General features: G+C 40.3%; 1 protein-coding gene across 2 annotated transcripts in view; it reads right to left on the minus strand.

Moving 5' to 3' along the window:
* Positions 1–14414, minus strand: part of nrxn2a (neurexin 2a) — a 145860-nt gene that overhangs the window by 5370 nt on the left and 126076 nt on the right. For both annotated transcript variants that reach the window (XM_084564753.1, XM_084564752.1), the window contains exons 13-16: positions 11895–12076; positions 6721–6892; positions 1608–1697; positions 67–395 (exon numbers count right to left, since the gene is read on the minus strand). In XM_084564753.1, coding sequence (XP_084420879.1) covers positions 67–395; positions 1608–1697; positions 6721–6892; positions 11895–12076 — 773 coding nt within the window. The remainder of the gene's footprint in view (positions 1–66; positions 396–1607; positions 1698–6720; positions 6893–11894; positions 12077–14414) is intronic.

Here is a 14414-nt window from a genome sequence, read left to right on the forward strand (position 1 = left end):
GGTTTTATCTGAAACTACTTCCCTCTTGATTACTACTGCTACTGTTGCTACTACTAAAGCTCTCACCTTCGAGATGCTCTCCCTCAAGCTGGGTGACCGCTGCCTGCGGGTGGTAGTGGTAGCCATAGTGGTGGTGGTTTCCATGATTGTGGTCGACATATCAGACACCGCCAGCGGAGTGGCAGAAGTGGTGTCAGTGGTCAGCACAGACAGCGAGTCTCCAACCAGGCGCAGGTTCCCCTCCACCTGTACGCTGGGATCATTTTCCGCAGCCAGTTTGAGCACTTGGAGACCGTTGTAGTAGAGCCCTGAAATCTGACCCTGAAAGGGCCGACCCTTGTCATGCCCGCCAATTTTAATGGCTGCCTGGCTGTTAAAGATGGTCAACTGTCTCCCTTAAGTTAGACAGAGACAAAGAGAAAGAAAAGGTGGAAAAGGGGAGAGAATAGTGGCGCAGACAAAGAAAAGTCATATAGAAGATTTTGCACATGAAATCATTTGAACCATGTGGGCATTTGTAGTTATAGACATTTATGGTTTAAATTTGATTTAAATGTTAGCTTTGGAAAGGGGAATGTTAGTTAGCAGTAAGTTTTTAATTTTAACTTTACACATGCAGGTTACAACAGGAAGCATATTTAGATGTCTATTTAAATGTCTTGAAGAGACAGGGATGATGGCTGTCCAGGATATTTATTTGTCCCTAAAATAAATGGTCCGAGGATACGTATCTTATTGCTTCATTTTACAGACTATTATTAAACCAGAAACCTTGCTGTACTCCAGACTGTAAAGCTAAATGACAAAATAACTCCTTCCTCCCACTGACTTCATCAGCCATTAGGCCATTAAAACATGTTTCGCCCTAGTCAAATTATTTCACCTCCTGAAAGTGGCAATGATATCAAACAGCACCACTGTCAGCAGCTTCACTGATAAGCAGCGTTACATCAGAGAAGAGGTACTTCAGTAATGGGCCAAACTCAAGAGGATACTTATTAGCAAAGTTAATGGCTGCAAATAGTGATCTACGCTAACAGCCTGTCAGAGTTGGTTTGTTGCAAAAAAACTTCAGCTAGGGAGTCTGCTGTCATTGTAGTACAATTTAAGGTGATACAAGGTTACAGGCAACAAGAAAAGGTAAAAGATGGTTTACATTTTTCAGTTATTAGGGACGGGACCTGGTCATTTTATGCCACATCATAGTTTCACTAGGGTTTATAAACTCTTACACAGCATTTTAATGATTATGTAGAATAATTACACACAGGATCTAATTACACACAGTGCTTATGAGGAATCATAGGAGTTAGACAAGGATTACTGGCTTTTAGTTCATTTAGTTTAAAATCTTTGTTAAGATGCAGGTTTTCCACAAGATGTAAGGATGACAAAAAAAGTATGCTATTGCTTTTACAATTTATTTTTCCACTTGAAGCGATTCTGTGGCCATTAAAATTCATAGCCAATAGAAGTGCCAATTAAAATGCAAATACACATCTGGGTAACTTGATCCTTGTCACCCTTGTCTTCTGGCACTGCACCTCTGGAGGAAAGTTATTTAGTAGTTATTTCAAGGGATTATTAATTAATCAGTTATTTTTTACCTTTATCGAGTAGCCACTCGTCAACTACCCGACCAAGTCTGTATGGGATTCTTTGTCTAGCAATAGCCAGTCGTTCATTATCATAGTGTCCTTCAAAGAATTTGGAGAGACAGATTAAAGGTTAAAGTCTGCAGGCTGAAAGATCACATGGTTAGAAACATTGTTATAACGGCTAACAGGTTTAGCAAGTTATCCATTTTAACCCAGTTGAGAGTTAAAAGAAAGTTGTACTTCACTTAGTGTTATCTAGTTATCACGACAGTGTTAGTACTAATTAGAGTCATGTTTAGGCTAGTTATAATGTACTACTCTAGTTAGTGTTATTTAGTTTTTGTTAAGCAAAGCATGAACTTCAGTAATTACCAATAATCATTTGATGTATTAAGTAAATTAGCGGTTCATTCAGATAAACATAAGAAGAACATGGAAAAAATAAGTCTGCAAAAAACACAGTCAGAAAAACACTCGTATTAGACAGTGGTACCTCAGCTGTAGTTTGAGCAAAAACAGACATTAGCATTTGAATTTGAGAGTTGAAGTCTCATCCCGTTTCATTTCCACAATTTCCTTTTACAAATGCAGTGGATATCAAAGACTCATGGGACTTGTGAATTCTAGAAAACCCAGTTGTTATTATGTGTTCATTCTACAGTTTCAGTGGTCCAGCAGTGGACCAGTATTTAACTCTAAATTAAATTTGATTCTGATTCTGATTCTGATTCTAAAATAGGACACAGGGTTAAAATGACAGGGGCTGCTTACAAGCGGAACAAGGCTTCAGCTCTTTATTTAACACATGCAGACACAAAAGCCCAGTAAATCATATCAAAACTAGAGCAAGACATATTCAATAACAACACTATGAATTGTTTCTGGACAATATCCCAGTCAACATTAGTGTGATAATTAATCTTCAATCAGTCTAGTAATGATCTAGCACTGAAGCGATTTAATTAATCTATCAACTGTAGTTTTCAAAATATTGTCATGTTTCAACTAATAAATTCTTGTTGCCATGATATGACTACTCGTGTGAACTGTTCCATGCACATTAACTATGAAAAGACTGCAAAAAACTGTATACATTCAACAACGTTGTTGAACATAGAATATTAAAGAATGAATGAAAAGGATTAGGATTAGAGTAAAACATGGCTACATAGCAAGCTTATTTAGAATATGTTTTTACTGCAAGATTTAATATAGACCTAAATTTAAATAAGTCAAGCTGAACATGCTTGCTGCCTTTGAAGTGCTGCAGGATGCCTGCATTTTTACCTAACACAAATGGTACAAGAACTTGTATATTACATCTCACTTCATGCAACTTCAGTTTAAAAGCAAATATGAATAGTCCTTTATTAGAGGTCCATGCAATGACGTTGCAGGATCCCTATTGATTTTATTATTCTGCTTAGCTAAAAGTGTCTGCCCAGGTCAAACTGCAAGGGCGAAAGGCATCAAACCCGGTAACTCGGTAGAAGTTTTAGCATTTCACTTTGACAAGGTGTCGCATGTCACTGGGGTTTTCAAGTGGGCACCTCCCTTCACTGATGTTTCGTTGAGTTAGGCCCACGACACCTCATGAAGGCTTAACAGTGAATTCCAGTGTCCTGGAAGCACCCCCCCCCCCCCGTCCTCCCTCCACGCTGCCACTTCACAACCCCGTTTTTCTCACCATTCAGTGACAATCAACAACTAATATTTCAATAATGTAGCCTAGTCCTTTTATGAATCACGATCCAAACAAACAAATCTACCATGGTTCGCCCCGTTGATGCGGACTGAACCACGAACCAATCGACCAAATCTATCATGATTTGCAAACACTGTAGTTACGTGACATTGCGTCTTCAGGAGGAGCTACAGGTGACACGGACACATTTCATATGACTTAGGCCTATAACTATTTAAGTATTCAACCAATCCTTATGACACTTAGCAACCGTCATTATAATATGCTTGCATACAACATGCCGAGTTTCTTGAAATTCGGCCTGTAGGAGGCGCTACAACAACTACATGTTTATATCTCACAAACCACCACAGTAAACTGCTTGAAATTTGACTATAATAATCTGTGCATAACTCCTTACAAGTAGGGATGCACCGAATATTCAGCAGCAAAAGACTTTTATCACCGAAACAACACGGCCAAAAGGATGTTGTAATGACACGAGCAAAAACCGCGGCCAGCACAGGCTTGCCTGAAGGGCCAACATGTCTGTGGTGTCCACAGACATGTTGGACATCACATATCCACCACACGTCCACGGACGTATTTCAATCAGAGAAAGACCCACAGATAGCGATTTGCAAAATGTGCAATGCTAACATTTCAAGATTGGGTGCACTGCATCTTCAAAGAATTTCTCCACGTCGGATTTAATTTACCACCTGAAATCCAAATATCCCGATCGCTATGCTGAATATGAGAGGGATGCGGCAGCGACACAGAAAAGGTGAGCACGCCCACTCCATCTGTGCCGACGTTTTTGAAAAGGCGTAAAGGCAAGGAAGTTTCACAAAATTACACAAAAGATTATGGAATTCAGTGGTTCCCAAACTTTTGTGGCCACATTAAACAAAAATTGCAGCAACTTTAAATGACCATGGAGCTAACACAACCCCATCATCATAACACAACGGTTATGGAAATAAAATTAGGATGCCAGTCATTTGAATTAAATTTAGTACCTCCTGCTTGTCCACTGCTTTCTTGTTGGTCCAGAGGTAGTCAAACTATTTAATGACACGTGTCTCCAATTCTCTGCTGACTTTGCGAAAATGCATGTCGTGTTTGACGGCATCAATTCGAGCTTGAAACTTGGCACGGGTGGCGTTCATGTTGGCAATCATAGAGCCTGGCAAAGATCAGCACTCCAATAAGAAAGTGAAAGACCACGAACAGGTACTCTTCGCACAGACCAGGCATCTCTCCAATTGTGCTGAGTGCAATAAAGTTACACACAACCCACAACATAAATAACAAAGAGCATAGGCTCAGGAACAGATAGATAACTTTCCTTATAGCGAAAGTGACCTTGTTTATGCTGCTGCTGTCCACTTGAGTCATTTAGCATTTGAAATGTTTCAAAATCACTGATTACAGAGTAGGAGCTGATGGAGGGGGTACACACCATCTCCATTATACAATTTTGATTTATGTGCTTTGAGCACCAGCTGGAGGCAGAGAGGGGACCTGGTTTTCTCCCGCTATGCCAGCTGGTGCACCTGTTCTGAATAAGGTTAATTGGTCGATGGGTCCAGATTCATAACAGGTTGAAGCCAACTGAAATACTATTATGTATGTTTGCTGTTCTTTTTTTTCTCTATGTGTATATTAAATGTGTTGAAATAGGTCAGAGAGCTTGTGTTTTCAGTGTAAAACATACACTTGGTTATTATAATTCTGCCCTTTAATATATCATATAATCGAATTGTATGTGTTGCATGTGTACATGATCAACAATGGACAGATTAAAGGTGCAGTAGGCAGGATTGCGAAAATCCAGGACAAACAATTTGAACATCGACAACTTCTCAGCCCCTCCCCACTTTCCGCTAAAGCCCAAAACGGTCTCCCAAGCCCCTCCCCCCACAAGGGAGAGCTGTGCACGATAGAGCGCGTGCATATTGGCCCTGGTCTGAAAGTAGCCTACATCGGTGATGTTTGCTATCAGTAACAGTTAGAAGCATTCATTGTGGCGTTTTATTCCACAGTTTAGATTTATCAATTTGCTATGTGGTAGATATATGACCGCTACCTGTTGATGTGGTTAGACGTTTGAGAGTGAAGCTGAGGCACAGGCCTCAGACGAGGATAACGACCCGGCTCCTTCTACACGCCCGCGGCCAAGTGGTGCGACCCGTCGAGGTCGAGGTGGTGGAGGGAGGGGAGGGCGCTATGAAATGCGTGTCCATGAGCAGTGATTGACACTCTGTTAGATACACCCCTGGACTTGATTGGTGCATCGGAATGTGGAGCGGTGGATGTCTTGCAAATCGCGCTACAGGCTCTAGGTGGGGCCAGAGGAGCCGAATTTTTTTGAAAATGACCTGCTTCATGCAATTATACTTGAACATAGGGTCAGTTTCAGCAAATATGACAGAAAGTTAGTTTTATAAGACTTTCCTACTGCACCTTTAAGAATGATTAAGCATGGTTTTTGAATGTCGACAAGAATTTGTCAGCTGAATTAACAGCAACATATTCACCTAGTCAAACAGAGTTAAAGTCCCAATGAAATAGCTTGCAGAGTGCTATTTTATTCTGCAGCATTACATGTTTCCCATAAAAACAGGAAGGAACCTAGGGAGGCTGCTTCCCTCCCAAAATTCCCAGTCTGATTTACATACTCCGATGGCCTGTGTAGGTACTGCCCATACATTTTTCTGTAGAGTGCGGCAGCTAGCAGTTCTGCTTGTGAAGGAGGGATGCAAGGAAAATGACCATTTGAGAAAGAGTTTCATTAGAACCAAAATTACTATACGTCCCCTAGTGCAGGATGAATCATCAACATTTGAATGCTGTTTTCCAAGAAATTACAAATTCTAAAACCATTAAGACATATGATACAACAACACCAAATTCAATTTCATTGGGACATTAACAACAAATAAAAGTTACATTTGACTTATATAGTATTTGATTCAAATTCCTTAAGCATTATGTCATTTGGAAAGGTCTTGCAAATCGCACTAGTAATATGGCCACAAATTACTAATCACCTCTCTGCCAAACTGGCTGTAGAATACAACAGCAACTGTTGAGAATTCTTTCATTTCTAGATGCAGTTAAAAAAGTAACTTTTGGCAAATGTATTCATTGCAGATTATTAAATTTTTACACAGCATGGTCAAGTGTTTGATTGTGGCAATCAAATGCTTTAAAGACTGATGAAATAACTTGATAGGAAAGCTTAAATTAAAAAAAAAAGCTACTGGAAAAATTGCAGTATCAGTATTTTTTGCCAAACAATAAATGGCCAAACTGCTCATTCGGAGATTTATGTTCAAACAGCTGACATGCAATCCTCTCTTGCTAAACCAGACGGTCCATGCCATCTCTCTGTGCTTTACATAACTACATAGTTTGTCTCATTAGCCTTACCTGATGGATAACGCTCGATTACTGGATGGTTGTCCACCTGGAGAGTGGCATTGCCTCCACTGCGTGTGAAGCGTACAACATGGTACTTGCCATCATTTACCATGACAGCAGGCTCATCAATGGTGATGTCATCTGTGCCAACATTAAAGATGACACCAATCTTTCCTTGATCCTATAGGTGAAAAACAAAAAATGGATTTTAAGCAAATGACCAAAAATTAAGATAAACCAAGCCTCCTAGGTTTGGAGAGAGTCCAAGGGCCTTGACTGAGAGCCTTTAGGTATCTCTTCCCCCACGTCATACTGCTGCCAGGTATTGTCAGTATTTTCATTAAAAGAGATGGTTGATTGGTGGTGGTGGTGATAATGGTAATAGCGACTAGTGATTTTGTCTTACTGTTGTTGTGTTGTCTTCACATCTCCATGTATATTAAACTCTTGGCTCATCTTTGTCCACACAGACATATCCAAATACACAGTTTTCCTGTCAGTAATACAGTGTATAAAACAGGATTTACTGAATTTACTCTGAACATCACAGCTACTGCTTTCTCTTGAAGGATATTTGTTTTTCTTTGGTGTTTTTCCTCTTATTGTTTTTTCACTTTTGTAAAATGTTTAGACTTCAGAGTTTATATGGAGATTGTAAAATTTCTACCTACTTGTCAGTATGTTAAGTTCTTTCTTCAGTGCCATTTCCCCTCAATAGCCAGCTCAGGTTTCCTAATGTGGATTGCTCTTGACAGAACCCTGCTGTTTCTCTTTTGGTTGACGAACTTCTCTTCCTACCAGATCTCTTCCTACTCCTGCCAACCTTCCCTCAAAGCTCAAAGCTGCTTCTCAAGCTAGCACTAATAAGAAACACTGGAAACAAACTGAGTGAGGCCTTTGTGCACATCTGGCCTTTGTAAACTCACTCTTTCAGAATGCACCTCAAGGTCAAAGTGCTAATGTGGTCATAAGAGACAATGTGAGAAACAGCACAAAAGCCTGCTACCTTAACTGGTGGCTTTCAATAACCTTTAGATGAAATCATGAATTACGTTAAAAGTCAGTGATTACAGAATGAAACAGGACACATTTGTTAGCCTGAAGTGTGGGTGTGCCAGTAAAAGCCGGAATACCAAATTACAATGTCTTAATCATGTAACCTATCATCAAGTGATTATGCAATGGCTGACTTTTGTATAATATTTTGCACATACATGCAGTAACATGTTGCACATAGGTTGCACATTTGTCTTTCAGCTGAAGGACAAAGAGTCTGCAGGTTCTTATTCATGCAAGCAGAAATAAACTCCTGCATGGCACATGATATTGTAAATATTGTGTATATCAGATACACACAATATTTACTGGTCCTGCAGCTTTCATATAAATATCATCTACACCCGCCGTTTGAATTGCAACTGGATTCCTCAGCTTCACTGTCTTGAACAGAGTTTCACAGCTTTTTCCTTGACATGCACAATTTAATAAAACCGAATGTTCCTTTTCTCTCCTATTGCATTACTGAGACTGGTCTAAAACTTCAAACATGGCAAATGGCCTTGTTTTTATATAGCATTTTTCTACCTATTGGTACTCAAAGCGCTTTACACTCACAGACGCATTTGCCCATTCGCTCACACAAGCACACACACATTCACACACCAGTGCCACTGGGTGCTGGGAGCAATTTAGCTGTCCTCAACTTCTCTACCTACTGAGCCACAGCCACCCCCAAATATGTAGACAGAAATGCTGCCTTTCTTGCCGTGATGGTGGCTGCTATTGTTTGATGTAAAACCTGTCTTGGTGCTTCGCTCTCACCCCATAATCACTCTGGAAACCTTTTGAATTTGGAATAATTATTCAGGCTGATACTTGGTGTAAAGCTCTGAAGTGCGAAGTCTCCACAGAGACCTGGAAGGTCCCATTAACTTGACATCCAACTGATATTAAATAAAGGAACTCTATCTATAAACAAGGCCTTAATAATGGAGGTCAACAGCAGGTGTTTTGGGCTTTCTGGATTGTGATCGCTCTGAATTATGTAATCACCTCACAACACAGGAAGAGGCAACATTCATGACGCATGAACTAAAGCTGGATAATCACATTCACATGAGGTAGAAAGAAGATTCTAAGATGAAACCCTTTATAAAAAAAATGTCTGCCCAGTTGTGGTTACTCACTAAAAACTCATTAGTTATTTAAAGCCAGCGTTACTGTAGGTTGAGGGGAATGAGTAGTGTATTAGTCCCTGCTGTAAAAGTTACACTGTGCTATATAAAAGAATGATGAGAAACCATATATTATAACCTTTTTAAATATATACTTTATATTACTCTGTTAAGTAATATCTTCTGCTATTTTTGTTTACCTGAACTCAGTAGCATACATATTTCTTTTTTCACATTTTTAATTACTTTTCTGAATAAGCGGAATGATTAGAAATTGTTTAGCTGCTACAGGGTAGAGCATCCTCAGGTCAAACTCAGCTCATCTCCTCTGGACAACAATTAAAACCTCCAGGGCAGGAACAGTCTGCATGGAGCTTCATATTGCTTCAATAAAAGAGCTCTTTGCATTTTGCTAACTCATTCTTGTAAAGCATGATTGCAAAACAACCCCAAAGTACCTTTTGAAAGTTGGTGAAGCAACACTTCTGCACCCTAGTTTAAGTAAACAACAGCTTGGCTTTTCCAAGTTCACTTTTCTTTATTTGCAAGTAGCTACTTAACGCCCACGTGTTTTAGTATGAAGCATCTTGGTGAAAAAATGCTCGTACCCCCCACCTAGCTCTTTTGACATCAACTTTGATGGAGTATTTTACCTGCTCCCGCTGGAATTTTCTGTCCAGGCTCTTAGTTCTCCTTAGAATCAGATGCAGACAACTAAAGGATTTAGAGAGAGTCTGGAGTGGACAGATTTTAATTATTTTAAGAAGACCAGCATATTTGTCCTCATCAGTTTGTCTCCAGTCAACTTCTCTGTACTGGATAGGTTTACGGGACTCTTTATTGGGGACTTCTTAGATGCAGGTGGGAGCTTCTCACAATACTGCTGGGAATTCATAGACATACCTCTTCTGTTCCAATATGAATGATTGAGTCTCTTTTCATCAGCACAGTGCATATATGGCTTACATAAAAGGTAATGTGGTACATAAAAAAAATAATTCTGATTGAGTCATGAAGCTTGTGTTCCTCTCTTTTGAAAAATTACTTGATGGAAATTACACATCATTATAAATAATTTTATTGGCTTTTATATATCGAGTGACCACATACACATGCATCATCAAATTTGTGCTTAACCTATTTATTTATCTATTATAAATTTCAAATGACTTCAGATGCACATGCAGAAGCACACCGAAAAGGCCTTTGAAAGTTTTTTTTTTTTTTTTTAAGAAAGATATTCCTATTTGAAATATAATTAATTGGAGCCAGCTTGTTTAAGTAATTTCCTGACTGATGCAAATGCATAAGGACTCAACTTATTTAATCATCAAAGTCCATCCAAATCTCATCTGGTTACTGAATGAGTCTATTTCCCATTATGCTGTGCAGCTGTGCTAAAATTGTGCTGTAATTGTCGTAGTTTTGCACGACAAATGTTCTGTTTTTGCTTGATTTTTCAATCAGTCAATAAAGACAGACCACTTGCACTAGCCCCCCTAATGTGCTTTCTAGTGAATAATAGCATCACTATTCAGTCTGTGTGTTGTACAGAATAACTGGTCTTGGTAGCTGAAGTGTGTACCAGGTTGAAAGTCACATTTTCAGTTAACTATGACTATATTCATGGACGAATCTTTTGTGATTCTGATATATATATATATATTTTTTTTAATAAAAAAAAAAAAACATTTTCACACAAGCAAACACACACCAGTGCCACACACTGGGAGCAACTGGGGGTTCAGTGTCTTGCTCAAGGACACTTCAGCATGTGGTACATTCCAGGGATCAAACCGCTAAACCTCTGGTTCGTGGACAACTCGCTCTACCTACTGAGCCACAGCCTCGCCCCTAGATGTGATATATATATAAAGATATATCAGCATACAGCTTCTCTTCGGTGGTGAGGTGTTTAGCTGACGCCTCTCGCCCAATGACAGCTGGGATAGGCTCCAGCAGACCCCTGCGACCCTTCACAGGAATAAGCGGGTACAGAAGATGAATGAATGAATGAATGAACCATCACTGACAGAAACAGGCCATGTGATATGGAAAATAAAAAAGAAGGTTGAAGAAGATATCTATTTTTATTTTAAGAATAAAACTCATGATTTATTCATGTTAACGCTCCTCCATCCATATTATTGCACTTTATTTATCTTTTTTTTTTAACCTACTGTACACCTTTTTTCCTTTTTACCAGTGGTAAAAAGGCAAGAGTGATTTTTATGTGCAACTGAGCCATACTGTGAGTAAGCAATTTCTTTGTGGATTAATAAAGTTGGTCTAAGTCTAAGTCTAATGTTTAAGTCTATGTGATGTCTTTGCACAATAACAATCAAGATAAGACCTGATAAAACATAAATAAAAAAAATATAAAAACATAAGAAGCACCCTTCTCCGGGATTAAAATGTTTCTTGCTTTGAAAGTGAGGATGGATGATTTTGGGAGGCAATTTTTAGGCAGTTAAACAGTGTCAGCTTTTATACACCACTGTCTGGTTATGATTTTTGTCCTTTGCTTTAACAGCAGGCGTGATTTTAATTACTACACTGCTCACAGACGTTTGACAGATCTCCCCTCTGATTTTCATCATGGCACACCTGTCCTGTGACTACATACTGAAAAGGCTGATTTCCCTCCAGAAAAGACACCGTTCCTGGCAGCTGTTGAGGAGTTACTTAGTTTCAACCAACACCCCTGATTTCTGTGATGTTTGAGGATTTAATATGTTATTCTGCAGAGAATGATGTTTAATCCCAAATCCTCAAACACGTGATTTTGAACTTATTCATTCAGGATGCATCAGGGATGCGTCCACACATAACAGACATTTTAATATGCCGCCACATTGCTTGAATGTAACATCTAGAAACTAGACAAAGGACTGTGCACACATATTCATAGGATGAATTTGTTTTTTTAATCTTCTATAGAATTAGAATAGAATATAGAATTTTTTTGTGATATTTATGCTTGAAGCCCCAGATGATTCTGATGCTTACTATGTGAAGCTGTAGATAGTCTCCGAGCCCACTGGTGCTCTCCACTCGCACTAAGATGGCATCCTTCTGCTGAGTGCTGAAGCCCACAGCTAACCGGTCCGCTCGGGTGCTCGGTCTCTCATTGGGGGCCCAGGTGAATGTGATTAGAGCTCCTCCTTTCCCAAAGATATATGTGGTTCCAGCTGAGAGCGGAGAAAGAAAGAGAAACATTAAGAGATAGACAGTAGCAATCTTCAGCTTCTTAGAACTGTGTATAGGTAGTATTTATAGTAATACTAGAATTAGCTTGTGGTCCTGTGGTTAAAATGATCAGCTGGTAGGCAATTTAGTTGTCCTCAAAGACAACTATAATAATGTTATTTTTTATTCTATACCGTTCCTGGTTCCTCCTACCACAAACCCATAGCCAGCCTTTAATTTTTCAAAATGACTGCAGCTCTGACCAGAAAGGAGGGAGGGGAGATTTATTAAAGGGGCCTGCTTTTGTCTTAACCCACACGGAAAGAACCTATAAGAGGATATATGCGCATATATGAAACCTATATGCAGTTTGTCTGTGCATATATGCTGCATATATACGTTATATATGCACATATATGATAATATATATCCTGCATATATATATAGCATATATGCGTATATATGCCATATATATGCCGCATTTAGGCTGCATATAGGCCAAATTCAGGAGCATATATGTGCATATATAGGGCATAGGTCTCCTATATTGCTTCTTTATATCCACATATAAGCCCTATATGTACATACAAGATATGTCTCCTATATAGCTCATATACCCAGTGGCAGGTGTCATACTGTATAGCTCATATCTCACTTTTGCAACTGTTATACATGATGCCTAGCTCATATTTTTTATTCTCAAGGTAATAACTGCATATAAGTCCCTTACAAAACAAAAAGTATATATGTAACGTATTGGATTCATAGCTATTGCTTTTTTTTATAGCTTCTTTTTATACTGGCAAGCATTTCACTACTCTGCTGCTCCCAAGGAAGTTTCTGAACTGTTCCCCCGGAAGCGGAAGTTACCGCACCCTCTACAGTAGCGGCTTAGCAGAAGCGGCAAAGATAAACAGCGGCAAGCGGCTGGGAGAAAAAATGGCGATATCACGCTCGGACAGCCGCTATGTCCTGCTTGAATGGACAGAGGGTGGGGATAGAGGGGCCCATAGTATTTTGGCCCTCGACTGTGTCCGCAGTTTTTCGGTTAAAGATTTTTTGGAAGGGACTGAAAGGGAAGCCGAGGAGCACTTAGTGGAATGGCGGAAAGGCCGCAAACCTTGGCCGGTACCCGAAAGTCATAATAATAATACCTTTATTTATATAGCACCTTTAAAAACAGCATTTACAAAGTGCTTTGACAATCAAGCATGAATAAAATACTCAAGCAAAATAAGAAAAAACAACAATATTTAGAAGACAATAAAAAGCAAGTTCGTGTTCTTGCTTTATTTGATAATGTGAATAAATTGGGTTTTTATTTGTTTGTGTAGGCCATGTAGCTATGGATTTTGATAATTTTACGAATATATAGGTGAACATATAGGTACATCTTGTTCAGGACGAGGTGAGAGCAGCAGTGGAGGAGACGAGAACCTGCAAGGCTGTGGGCATGAAGCAACAGGGAGCTTGGACAAGATGGGAAAATGCAGTTGAGAGGAAAGTGACCTGGGCAGAGCTTTGGAAAGCTGAGCCTCAACGCATCAAATTCCTCATCCAGGCAGTTTATGATGTGCTTCCAAGCCCGTCAAATCTGCACACATGGGGCATAGCAGAGACACCAGCATGCCCACTGTGCTCCAAGCGAGGAACCCTGGAACATATCCTCAGTTGCTGTACAAGGGCACTTGGAGAGGGTCGGTACAGGTGGAGGCATGATCAAGTCCTTAAGACCATCGCGGAAGCCATTGCCGCAGGACTGGCATGGGCTAAACAGTTCCGCCCCTCCAATAAAACCATTGCCTTTGTCAGAGCCGGGGATAAGCCTACCCCGGCCAGAAGATCTTCATCTGCAGGCATCCTGTCGTCTGCAAGAGACTGGCAGTTGTTGGTGGACCTTCAAAGACAGCTGAAGTTCCCCAGTCATATTGCAGTTACCACCCTGCGACCAGACATTGTCCTCGTGTCTGAGTCCACCAAACAAGCAGTGCTACTGGAGCTGACAGTCCCGTGGGAAGAGCGCTTGGAAGAAGCCTTTGAGAGGAAGCTCTCCAAGTATGCAGGACTGGTCAGCGACTGCCAGCTGGCGGGTTGGAGAGCAAGGTGTTTCCCTGTGGAGGTTGGTTGCAGAGGATTTGCAGCCCGTTCCTTGGCCAGAGCCTTTAGCAGCTTAGGCATCGATGGAGAGAGGAGGAGGAGAGCCATCCGCAGTACCACGGAAGCGGCAGAAAGGGCCTCAAGATGGCTGTGGCTTAAAAGAGGAGATCCATGGAGTCATGGTAGCTAGTTAGCCGTCTGGACACAAGCCGGGACTTGATCAACCCCGGCTGGGTCACCTGG

This window comes from Chelon labrosus (assembly GCF_963514085.1).
Source record: "Chelon labrosus genome assembly, chromosome: 17".
Classification (NCBI taxonomy): domain Eukaryota; kingdom Metazoa; phylum Chordata; class Actinopteri; order Mugiliformes; family Mugilidae; genus Chelon; species Chelon labrosus.